This window comes from Littorina saxatilis, linkage group LG5, assembly GCF_037325665.1.
Source record: "Littorina saxatilis isolate snail1 linkage group LG5, US_GU_Lsax_2.0, whole genome shotgun sequence".
Taxonomy (NCBI): Eukaryota; Metazoa; Mollusca; class Gastropoda; order Littorinimorpha; family Littorinidae; genus Littorina; species Littorina saxatilis.
In genome coordinates this window covers 3886421-3899013 of record NC_090249.1, presented here as the reverse complement: position 1 = coordinate 3899013, position 12593 = coordinate 3886421, and the positions used below count along the sequence as shown (strand labels likewise).

Sequence of the window (12593 nt, the reverse complement as noted above, 5' to 3'; positions counted from 1 at the left end):
AACGAGTTAGTTAGTTACTTAACTGTTGCTTAATGGGTCCAGCGGACCATTTAGGCCAAATCAGGACCCCAGTATAAACGAGTAAAAGTACAAGAAAAAGAATGCGACCATAATATGAAACGTTGTTGTTGTTGTTGTTGTTGTTGTTGTTGTTGGCGGTGGTGATGGTGGTGGTGGTGTTGTTATTGTATGATATATATGCCAATGCATTGCAATCATACATCTACGTTTCAGGTTGATTCGTGACGTCAGTGTTACCTAGCAACATGACTCTCAAGGCCTTGACCTCACTCCTCTTGCTAGCCGTTGTCATGGTAACGCTCATAGACTACGCACAGGCTACCTACGGAAAGCGCTACGGTGGCTACAGGAAGGGCTACCCTATCTACAAAATACATTATGCCTCCAGAGCACCCAACTACGGCAGCAGATACAACAAGGGCAGTCACTCTTACACCTACGGGTACAAGCCTAACTACAATCAGGACTATGACCCTGACGTCACCTATGTCAAGAACTATTACGTCAACGGCTACGCTGCTGGTAGTGGTAAGTATGGGTGTGTTTGTGTGTGTGTGTGTGTGTGTGTGTGTGTGTGTGTGTGTGTGTGTGTGTGCGTGCGTGCGTGCGTGTGTGTGTGTGTGTGTGGGGGGGGGGGCGGGGCGTGCGTGCGTGTGTGTGTGTGTGTGTGGGGGGGGGGGGGGAGGGCGGGGCGTGCGTGCGTGTGTGTGTGTGTGTGTGTGTGTGCTGGTAGGAGGGGAGGATAGAGAGTAGAGACAGAGAGAGTTTGGTGAGGGAGAGAGAATGAGAGCGAGAGAGAGAGAGAGAGAGAGAGAGAGAGAGAGAGAGAGAGAGAGAGAGAGAGAGAAAGAGAGAGAGAGAGAGAGAATGAGAGCGAGAGAGAGAGAGAGAGAGAGGGAGAGAGAGAGGGGGGAGAGAGAGAGAAGAGAGAGAGAGAGAGAGAGAGAGAGAGAGAGAGAGAGAGAGAGAGAGAGAGAGAGAGAGAGAGAGAGAGAGAGAGAGAGCGTGCGTTTGTCAAGGATTTGTTGGTTTTACATTTAAGCATACTGAGGGCCCAACAGAAGCTCACCCTCTGCCACTCTCACTCTCTCCCTCCCTCCCTCTAACTGTTTGAACTGTTTTCCCCTTTTGTAGTGTGTATAAGAAAATATGATTTTTGTTTTCTTATTATTATTAATATTATGTGCGTCCGTATTTAGTGTTTGTTACTACTGTATAAGGGACAGGTTGTAAGATTAGGCTTTGTTCAGTTTCAGTTTCAGTTTCAGTTCCCTCCCCCCTCTCGCCGTCTCCCATCCACCACAAATATTCGCACCGTCACCAAAACCTTGCCCTGAACTAACAACCCTTCTCTCTCTCCCGCCAGTCTACAACGACGACTACAAAGGCTACAACTACATGCAGGGCAACGGGTACAACCGCAACCGTTACTACGGCCACGACGACGACGACCACGTGCACATCATCGGAGGCAACAACGGCCTGAAGCTCTTGGGAGGAGGCCTCGGTGGCGGCCTTGGGAACCTCGTGGGGTTCAACGGTCTGACAGGTCTCGGACAGGGCCAGAACAACCTTCTCTCAGGAGCCCTGGCCAATGCTGGGTTGGGTACTGGCTTGGGAACCGGCTTGGGAAATTTGGGAGGTTTGGGAACCGGCGTGGGAACCCTAGGAACAACAGGCTTGGGAGGCTTGGGAGGTTTGGGAACCGGTGTAGGAACCATAGGAACTGGCGTGGGAGCCCTAGGAAATGGCTTGGGAGGCCTGGCAACCGGCGTTGGAGCCCTGGGAGGTTATGGAACGGGTGTGGGAACCCTAGGAACCGGTTTGGGAGGCCTGGGAGCCGGTGTGCTGGGAACGGGTGGTCTGGCGGGTGCTGGAGGCGGTGTGGATGCGCTAGGAACCACTGGTTTGCTCGGCGGAAAGTGAGTGCTGATTTTGTCCGTGTTATTTGGCTGTCTGTGTGTGTCTTTTGTGTGTGTGTGTGTGCGTGTGTGTGTGTGTGTGTGTGCGTGCGTGTCTGTGTTAGTCTGTCTGTCTCCTCTCTCTCCCTCTCTCTCTGTTTTGATCTGTTTGACTGTAGTGAATGACTGACTTACTGAGTACCTGATTGCTGTGTTGAATGAGCGCCCTACTTCTTGATTGACTTATTGACTGACTGACAGTCTGACTGACTGATTGATTGATTAATTAATTAGTTAATTAATTGACTAATCGAATAATTGATTGATTGTAGAAGTGTAAATTAGAAAAGGGTTGGTAACTGTTTTCTATTCGAAAAAGTTCATAGAAGAAAATAGCTATTCTTGTTGAAGCGAAGGCAGTGACGTATGTTGTTGTTGTTGTTATTGTTGTGGCAGTAGTAGTAGTAGTAGTAGTAGTAGTAGTAGTAGTAGTTGTCGTCGTCGTTGTTATTGTTGTTGTTGTTGTCTTCGTTGTTGTTGTAGTTGTAGTTGTTTTTGACTGCAATGGTCTATCTGATTTCAGTTCTTTTTACACCGGCACCAATCTCCTCGGATAAGCACCAACCAACGGTAAATCTCGCTCTCTCGCTCTTTCTTTCTCTGTCTCTCTTTCTCTGTCTCTCTTTCTCTGTCTCTGTCTCTCACTATCTCTCTATTTCTGTGTATGTGTGTGTATGTGTGTGTGTGTGTGTGTGTGTCTCTCTCTCTCTCTTTCTCTATCTCTCTCTTATAGACAATGCGATGTAAACACACGTCTGTTCGTTTAAAGATATCGTTTTTGGCTCGCGATTTTTAGGGGTGAGGGGGGGGGGGGGGGGGGGGGGGTAGGTCCTCTTCCATAGTTTTCAATGTACAGCGGCAATATCAACGCGAACTTTATTTTCGGGTGAAAAACACACTCCCTTTTGTGATTTTACAGCACACTTTCCCGGTGGCGGAGTGGCGCAGTGGTTAGAGCGCTCGCCTCTCACGCTGGAGGTCGTGGTTCGTCCCCCACTCGGGGACAAATACAAATACCCGATTTTTCCGAGCGCTCTCCAGTCCACCCAGCTGGAAATGGGTACCTGACCCTATTCAGGGCCGGGGAAGGCAAAGGCAGCGAGGGAGAGGAGATGGGCACCGCCCTCATAAAAAGCTGGCCCCCAGAAAAGTGGAGATCTCTAACATCTCTCTCCCCTACGACCAGATGGTTATGGGAATACCTTACCTTTACCTTTTTTTCCCGGTGGATAATCTCGAGTGAGAAAACCACAAGCATAAATGGTACGGTAAACGAAATTTAAAAAAAAATATTGACAACAGGGCATAATTTATGTTGTGCTTAATGGCATTTGTTTGCGCTTGCTCCTTCTTCGCATGCTGTGTAATTCTGCACTCCATTTTTCATATCTTTTGTTGCAGAACGATGGCACCCAACAGCAAAGGCAACAGAAAAAGAAGAGTGACCAAGAACTGTGTATTATACTTTTCTGCTTTTGTGTAAACACAATACAATCTACTTTCGACAGCATACACTGTTTCCTCTGTTGATTCATGTCCGCACGTGTGTGTGTGTGTGTGTGTGTGTGTGTGTGTGTGTGTGTGTGTGTGTGTGTGTGTGTGTGTGTCAGAGCTACGTGCATGCATGCGTCTGTGTGTGTGTGTGTGTGTGTGTGAAGGTGTGTGTGTGTGTGTGTGTGTGTGTTTGTGTGATGTGTGTGTGTGTGTGTGTGTGTGTTTGTGTGTGTCAGAGCTACGTGCATGCATGCGTGTGTGTGTGTGTGTGTGTGTGTGTGTGTGTGTGTGTCAGAGCTACGTGCATGCATGCGTCTGTGTGCGTGTGTGTGTGTGTGCGTGTGTGCATGCCGCGTGCGTTTCATACTTTTGCGGCACCCGTGAATGCGTGTCATACAAATTCACAAGATGTGCACTCATTCAAAATACAAAAATAAAAACGAAATCACCAGTTGCACATGCTAGCATGCTAGGGACACATTTATTTCCATCCAAATCAATGGTTACATCAGTATCACGTCTTCTTTTGCAATGTTTTCAAGAATAACTGACAAAACTATTGAAAATGAAAAATTGATGAATTGTTGAATTGAATATAGGCTACTAAAGTGACAGTCTTTAAGCCCTATTCATTTGTTATATCTGACGCATGACATCAGCACTGCTTAAACATTCATTTAGTGCAATATGATATTTAGTACACTGCTTGACTGCAATTGAAGTTCCTTATATGATAAACGTTCCATTTCCATATTAGGTAAAACATGGCTAACATCCCTACTTGGGGAAACCATGCTTTCATTTTGTGCGCATGCACTTCAGAAGGATTTACCATTGTTGCAAGCCACGAACCCTCTTAAAAATAAACTAAAAAAAACACCACCAAGACCCCTCCTTTTCACCCTCTCTTTCGAAGTGAAATTTCTGACGTTAGAAGCCAAACAAAGTTTAAAAAGACGTCATAGCATAAATATTGCCGTCACGTAAAAATTATGTCATTTCTTCTATATTTCTCCCTAGGAAGTGACAAAAGAATTTCGAGAACGACATTTGTCTCGGTGACTTCAACATATCAGCAGGAGAACGTGAATTGTAAGGTCACCGCCAGGCTGTACATGTATCGGTATCGTATATCATTAACAAGGACAGTTTCTCTCAGGATTACTAATGTAAAACATGATGTAATGTCTTTGGTGCCAAAATCTGCGTATCAAACAAATACATTCACGAAAAAATATACATGGTCATACATGTATGATGACTGCATGTCCAATTACACCAACAACGCCGCTATTCCCGCCAGCAGTGTCTACTTAGCCACCAGCCGCCGCATTTTTGTCTAGATGCCAAAGTACGAAAGAGCACGTGATTGTCCCTCCGGCGGTGGCCCCACCAAGACCGTTTGTGTCGTTCGACAGGCGTATCCTCGACCTCGGCATTGGCGGCTAGGAAAATCAGCAACAGAAAAAAGCATGACTAAAATAACGGTAAAAGGTTAAATTTGAAGGAAACATTGTTTATTTCTTGTCAATCAAGGTGACCCCACCCATTGGCAAAACTGCGAATAACTTCCACATGAATGTGGAGGTCAAATGGTCTGACCGTTCAAATTGACGAAATCCCTCACAGCCCAAAATTCCATTCTATTGCATCATTAAAGCGAGATTCAAACAAAAATCAAAGCTTCTGTGATAACGTCAAGGTCAAGGTCACTGAGTGGGCCTGAGTGTGTTGTAATAGTTTGTGTGTGTGTGTATGTGTGCACGTTTAGTTATTTAGGATCAAAACAAATGATGTGTGGCTTATACATAAACATATAAACGTAAACAACATCCAACGCATAAATAAACAAGTCGCGTAAGGCGAAAATACAACATTTAGTCAAGTAGCTGTCGAACTTACAGAATGAAACTAAACGCAATGCAACGCAGCAAGACCGTATACTCGTAGCATCGTCAGTCCACCGCTCATGGCAAAGGCAGTGACATTGACAAGAAGAGCGGGGTAGTAGTTGCGCTGAGAAGGATAGCACGCTTTTCTGTACCTCTCTTCGTTTTAACTTTCTGAGCGTGTTTTCAATCCAAACATATGATATCTATATGTTTTCAGAATCAGGAACCGACAAGGAATAAGATGAAAGTGTTTTTAAATTGATTTCGAAAATTTAATTTTGATCATAATTTTTATATTTTTAATTTTCAGAGCTTGTTTTTAATCCAAATATATCATATTTATATGTTTTTGGAATCAGAAAATGATGGAGAATAAGATGAACGTAAATTTGGATCGTTTTATAAAAAAATTATTTTTTTACAATTTTCAGATATTTAATGACCAAAGTCATTAATTAATTTTTAAGCCACCAAGCTGAAATGCAATACCGAAGTCCGGGCTTTGTCGAAGATTACTTGACCAAAATTTCAACCAATTTGGTTGAAAAATGAGAGCGTGAGAGTGCCGCCTCAACTTTCACGAAAAGCCGGATATGACGTCATCAAAGACATTTATCAAAAGAATGAAAAAAACGTCTGAGGATATCATACCCAGGAACTCTCATGTCAAATTTCATAAAGATCGGTCCAGTAGTTTCGTCTGAATCGCTCTACACACACACACACAGACACACACACATACACCACGACCCTCGTCTCGATTCCCCCCTCTATGTTAAAACATTTAGTAAAAACTTGACTAAATGTAATAAAAAGACGAAGCGATCAACGTTTGTCTCACCTGACAGCCAGCTGTGTGAAAGTGTGCAGACCAGCAGCAAACAAGCAACCAGGACAACAGCTACATGGGTCTTCATGGCTACATAATGGGCAATAATACAATCATCATCATCATCATCATCATCATCATCATCATCATCGTCATCATCATCATCATCATCATCATCATCATCGTCATCATCGTCATCATCATGATCATCATCATGGTCATCATCATCATCGTCGTCATCATCATCATCATCATTATCGTCGTCGTCATCATCATCATCATCATCGTCGTCGTCGGCTTCATCCTGCAACAACTACATGGGCCTTCAGGGCTTCCACCGCTGATAGTCTACCTGTGCAGAGAATAGATAATGTAAATGATTGTTTTCAGCCCTCACAGTTGCGCTATATACCCAGTTGTGTGCGTGTTTAGTTGTGATCAGCCACCTGCACTTCAGGCAAAGTGACCTAGGTCTCTTACGTGACACATTTGTGACACGGTGGTGGGACATGAACACCGTCTCTGAGTCTGCACTTAGAGCGGTTGACCCGTGTCCGTACCGGACCGGATTGGAACCTGTGACCCGGGGATCACAAGTTTAGTCCTCAAACCAACTGAGCTACCGGACAACCTTATACAACAACAACAACAACAACAACAACAACAACAACAACAACAACAACAACAACAACAACAACAGTTTTTAAAATTGAAAACTAAACAAGAATGAAAAAGAAATCCAGAGATATACAGACTCAAACTCAGACGGGAATGTAGACGATGGACCGGAAAGACAGACGGCCAGATAAACAGACAGACGGCCAGCCAACCAGCCAGCCAGACAGACAGACGGCCAGATAGACAGACTGCCAGACAGACAGACAGACAGACGGCCAGACAGACAATGACCAAATGAAAAAAAAGGTAAGACAAATCTTGGACAATTTTAAAAGGGTTTGAGATAAGAAAGTGAGAGACTAAGTCGAAACAAATACAGGAAAATAAACAACATAACATAGGAAGCTGACAACTCAAGCTTTAGTTACAAGAAGACAATTCACATAACAAAATAAACATACCTTCCGAGACGGTAAACAAAAATATGTTTCCCCAAAAGCTCTCAGTTGTTTTTTGTGGTCTGGATATTCTCCTCTTTGCGGTAACATATACCAGGGAGGTATATACGAGGTGAACGAGGAAGTAACCACCCAAACGGTAACCTCCCGCAGTGTTGGATTAGTTGACATTGAGATGTGTTCTGATTTTAACCAATCAGACCCTGCGGTTTGTTCTCTCCCGTTTGGCTGACACCCACTTTAGGATCGTACACGTCAGCCCTGCTCGCCCTGGCATAATTATAACCACGTACGTCATGTCCCAAATAGACACTAGTTCTGGGGGCAGAAACACCAAGTTAGCATAGCCATAGACCATTTATCCTGGACCGCCAACTAGCTCTCTCTCCGCTCTTTCTCTCTATTACGGGGTAGCGGCCTCTCGCATTTAGGAACCTACGCTTACATGGCCTTTCAGAAATCACGGGGATGTCATACCCGGTGTCGATTGTAAACATGGACGAAGTTGCCGAGGTAAGTTCTGAAAATGCTAAAAGAAACTCAGCTAAAGTGCATTTGGAACATGTTTTTGGATGGGTTTTGTTAAGTTTAGTTTGGAGTTTTGGAAAATCCAGTTCATTGTCACCTCCCATTGTCACAAATAACTGGAGCGTGCTTTCTTTTCACTGTCTTTGAATCGCTGGCCTGTCAAACCGGACGCTAAGCGCCCCTGAAAGTCGAGCGTCGTAACCTCGAAGGGTCACGTGACGAGTTGGCGGTCCAGGCTATTTGGTCTATGGCATACCATAGCCCTGCTCGCTGTCTCGTCATCGGAAAGTTCAGAATTACACTCTGCTACATTTGAGCTGTTCAGCGAAGTGTGTGTGACTCTTGTTCAACCCATACATTAAATCTGCAGGACGCCTCAGAGCAATGTTGAAGCAAGGATTTGTCTTTTTGTCGCAGATAAGAATATAAACCGTCAACCCATTCACTATTATTTGCTTTTTGTCAGGGGTAGACTAAGAGTTATGTTTCTTTCTAAATGTACCGGGGTTAGGGGTAATAGAAGCACATGCGTCAGTTCCAAATGACGTAGCGCGTTATGGAGTATTCATATTTTTACTGTGGTTAAAGTGATATCTTACCTGAAATGTGACACAGGTTTCACCTTTACACGTTTAATTTCATGTGTGTTTATGTTTCAAGGGTGCAAAGTGTTGTTGTTTTTTTACACCATCCGATTTAGCAGTAAGTATATGTGTTTTGTGTTCTCTTTTTTCCCCCTCTATCAGTGATCTTCCGTTGTGATCTTTTGAATGTTGATTTGTTTACATATATTCACAGTATAATCTTATTTCTTTCTTCGGTAGTGTGTTTGTGTCAACATAAGATGTTTGGTGGCTTGTTGTCAGACCAGCTTTTGGGGGGACTGAGGGGAGCATAATCGTCTTGGGTTTCATCTTTATCGAAGGTACATGTATCCCTTCATACTTTGAGTCATTCTCAAGATTAGAACGTCGCGGAAGGAAAGACGATGCCTAGCGAAGACTTTGTAATCCGACACTCTTGCATTATAAGCAGATGTCTCTCAGTTTACACCCCCGTGATCGGGTGTGTGTGTGTGTGTGTGTATGTGTGTGTGTGTGTATGTGGTGTGTGTGTGTGTGTGTGTGTGTGGTGTGTGGTGTGTGTGTGTGTGTGTGGTGTGTGTGTGTGTGTGTGTGTGGTGTGTGTGTGTGTGTGTGTGTGTGTATGTGGTGTGTGTGTGTGTGTGTGTGTGGTGTGTGGTGTGTGTGTGTGTGTGTGTATGTGTGTGGTGTGTGTGTGTGTGTGTGTGTGGTGTGTGTGTGTGTGAGGTGTGTGTGTGTGTGTGTGTGTGTGGTGTGTGTGTGTGTGTGTGTGTGGTGTGTGTGTGTGTGTGTGTGTGTTTAGGTGTGTAGATAGGTTTTACTCTGTCTGTTTGTTCATCTCTCTGTATGTTGTTTGTCTGTCCTCCTCTCCGCACTCAGATCTCGTGTTTTTGGGGTCGACTGGGCTGACACTTGGTACTAGCATAATAGCTTTCACGGGGAGGACCTGAAAACTACCAAGCTATAGTACGTACACCAAAGTTCAGCTCGAAGATGCACTATTACTGAATTAATGATGATGGCGGTGGTAATGTTGGTGGTGGTTTTTCCCAGGCTCTAGTGATAATAATTATTTGTGTCAGTAGTACAATAGTTGTGAAGGTAAGGGAAGTGGTGGTGGTAGCGGAAGTAAATCTTTGTTGGTGTGTTGTTGTTGTTGTTGTTGTTGCTGCGGAAGAATAACAGTAATTCATGTACAATGACTAATTTTACTTGTATGCTTTGTATTCTAAAATTCATGAATGTGCATTGAAAACGTTGTAAATTGTATTAGTTTCTTTCGATGTTTATTATTATTTGATTTCGAATTTTGTATAGAATAATTTATCTATGTATATTTTTGTTAGGCGCTTAGAACTGTATTAGGATTTGCGCCATATCAATATCCTCATTAATAGCAGCAGCAGTGCAGTTCGACGGTGAAATCGTGGGACCTCGTAAGTGACTTCTGGCGCGAAAAGAGGTTTTACCGCCATAGTGTTCCTTGATCCTTGATTTGTTTTGTGCATTTTCTGACGAAAGGTTGTATCGATTCCAGTATTTTATAAGCGCTCTTTTTGTGCTAATGTTGGAAACTCGTATTTGAAGAAAGATAGAAATCCAAAAACAAGTAAGGTATCTAAATTTACGAATATCTGTTCATTAAGTGTTAATTTTGAGAGTCCGCGTATGATCACTTCCAAGGTCAGTTTCCGAGGCACTGATTTAGCGATAAACGACGGAAAACATCCTTATGCTTGCTTTTTACATTTAGTCAAGTTTTGACTAAATGTTTTAACGTAGAGGGGGGAATCGAGACGAGGGTCGTGGTGTATGTGCGTGTGTGTGTGTGTCTGTGTGTGTGTGTAGAGCGATTCAGACTAAACTACTGGACCGATCTTTATGAAATTTGACATGAGAGTTCCTGGGTATGAAATCCCCGAACGTTTTTTTCATTTTTTTGATAAATGTCTTTGATGACGTCATATCCGGCTTTTCGTGAAAGTTGAGGCGGCACTGTCACGCCCTCATTTTTCAACCAAATTGGTTGAAATTTTGGTCAAGTAATCTTCGACGAAGCCCGGACTTCGGTATTGCATTTCAGCTTGGTGGCTTAAACATTAATTAATGACTTTGGTCATTAAAAATCTGAAAATTGTAAAAAAAAAATAAAAATTTATAAAACGATCCAAATTTACGTTCATCTTATTCTCCATCATTTTCTGATTCCAAAAACATATAAATATGTTATATTTGGATTAAAAACAAGCTCTGAAAATTAAATATATAAAAATTATTATCAAAATTAAATTGTCGAAATCAATTTAAAAACACTTTCATCTTATTCCTTGTCGGTTCCTGATTCCAAAAACATATAGATATGATATGTTTGGATTAAAAACACGCTCACAAAGTTAAAACAAAGAGAGGTACAGAAAAGCGTGCTATCCTTCTTAGCGCAACTACTACCCCGCTCTTCTTGTCAATTTCACTGCCTTTGCCATGAGCGGTGGACTGACGATGCTACGAGTATACGGTCTTGCTGAAAAATGGCATTGCGTTCAGTTTCATTCTGTGAGTTCGACAGCTACTTGACTAAATGTTGTATTTTCGCCTTACGCAACTTGTTATATTTAGTCAAGTTTTGACGAAATGTTTTAACATGGAGGGGGAATCGAGACGAGGGTCGTGATGTGTGTGTGTGTGTGTGTGTGTGTGTGTGTGTGTGTGTGTGTGTGTGTGTGTGTGTGCGTGTGTGTGTGTGTGTGTAGAGCGATTCAGACTAAACTACTGGACCGATCTTTATGAAATTTGACATGAGAGTTCCTGGGAATGATATTCCCGGACATTTTTTTAAATTTTTTCGATAAATACCTTTGATATCCGACTTTTTGTAAAAGTTGAGGCGGCACTGTCACACCCTCATTTTTCAATTAAATTGATTGAAATTTTGGCAAAGCAATCTTCGACGAAGGCCGGACTTTAGTTTTGCATTTCAGCTTGGTGGCCTAAAAACTAATGAGTGAGTTTGGTCATTAAAAATCGGAAACTTGTAATTAAAACTTTTTTTATCAATCGATCCAAAAACAATTTCATCTTATTCTGCGTCATTTTCTGATTCCAAAAACATATACATATGTTATATTTGGATTACAAACAAGCTCTGAAAATTAAAAATATGAAAATTATGATTAAAATTAATTTTCCGAAATCGATTTAAAAACAATTTCATCTTATTTCTTGTCGGTCCCTGATTCCAAAAACAAACTCAGTAAGCTAAAAAGAATAGACATACAGAAAAGCGTGTTATCCTGCTCAGCGCGACCACTACCGCACTATTCTGCATGGCTTGTCGATTTTACTGCCTTTGCCGGACCGGCACGGTTGGCCTAGTGGTAAGGCGTCAACCTCGTGATCGGGAGGTCGTGGGTTCGAACCCCGGCCAGGTCATACCTAAGACTTTAAAATTGGCAATCTAGTGACTGCTCCGCCTGGCGTCTGGCATTATGGGGTTAGTGCTAGGACTGGTTGGTCCGGTGTCAGAATAATGTGACTGGGTGAGACATGAAGCCTGTGCTGCGACTTCTGTCTTGTGTGTGGCGCACGTGATATGTCAAAGCAGCACCGCCCTGATATGGCCCTTCGTGGTCGGCTGGGCGTTAAGCAAACAAACAAACAAACTGCCTTTGCCACGAGCGGTGGACTGACGAAACTACGAGTATGTGGTCTTGGTGAAAAAAGCAGTGCGTTCAGTTTCATTCTGTGAGTTCGACAGCTTGACTAAATGTTGTTATTTCGCCTTACGCGACTGCGCCCATGAATTGACAGCATCTGTGAGAGGCTCATACTGTTCATTTTAAACGTGTATTCCGCTAACGAGAAACATTAATATTTTCTGTGTAGTGGAGAGTGGAAGGTAGTAAGGTATGACTAAGCTCAAGCCCAAGGGTCTTGTTTTCAACTTTTTATTCGGTGTACAAGACAACAGTTTAAGTGAGCGCAGAGGCCGGCTGGCAAAACCCGTAATACAGGAGAATCAAATGCAGTGGAAGGTTCAGCTGCTGATGAGCGAATGATCAAAATCAATAGCTGTCGGCCAGTATATATAGCCAGTGCGCGGACCGCAACGAAAGCAAGATCCGGCAGGCAGAAAATTCGGCCTCATCATAGAATCTGTGTTTCTAGCACTACTTTTAAAATCGATTATCTGAAAAACTAGATAACAAATC

The 12593-nt window shown here is 43.1% G+C and overlaps 1 protein-coding gene and 1 long non-coding RNA gene across 3 annotated transcripts; one reads left to right on the top strand and one right to left on the bottom strand.

Moving 5' to 3' along the window:
• Positions 1–233: 233 nt before the first annotated feature.
• Positions 234–3493, top strand: LOC138965804 (uncharacterized). 2 transcript variants are annotated; one of them, XM_070337904.1, is made up of 5 exons: positions 234–549; positions 1388–1717; positions 1811–1943; positions 2506–2552; positions 3384–3493. In XM_070337904.1, the coding sequence occupies exons 1-4, from the start codon at positions 267–269 to the stop codon at positions 2537–2539; spliced, it is 780 nt and encodes a 259-aa protein (XP_070194005.1). In that variant the 5' UTR covers positions 234–266; the 3' UTR covers positions 2540–2552; positions 3384–3493. The 2 variants fall into 2 exon arrangements, with proteins under 2 accessions (XP_070194005.1, XP_070194003.1); XM_070337902.1 differs by having other exon boundaries at positions 1388–1943.
• Positions 3494–3921: 428 nt separating this feature from the next.
• LOC138966135 (uncharacterized) lies at positions 3922–7474 on the bottom strand. Its single transcript, XR_011455615.1, has 3 exons — positions 7277–7474; positions 6210–6287; positions 3922–4921 (listed from the first exon to the last, which is right to left on the bottom strand). It is a non-coding gene; the product is annotated as an uncharacterized lncRNA (long non-coding RNA).
• Positions 7475–12593: the final 5119 nt, after the last annotated feature.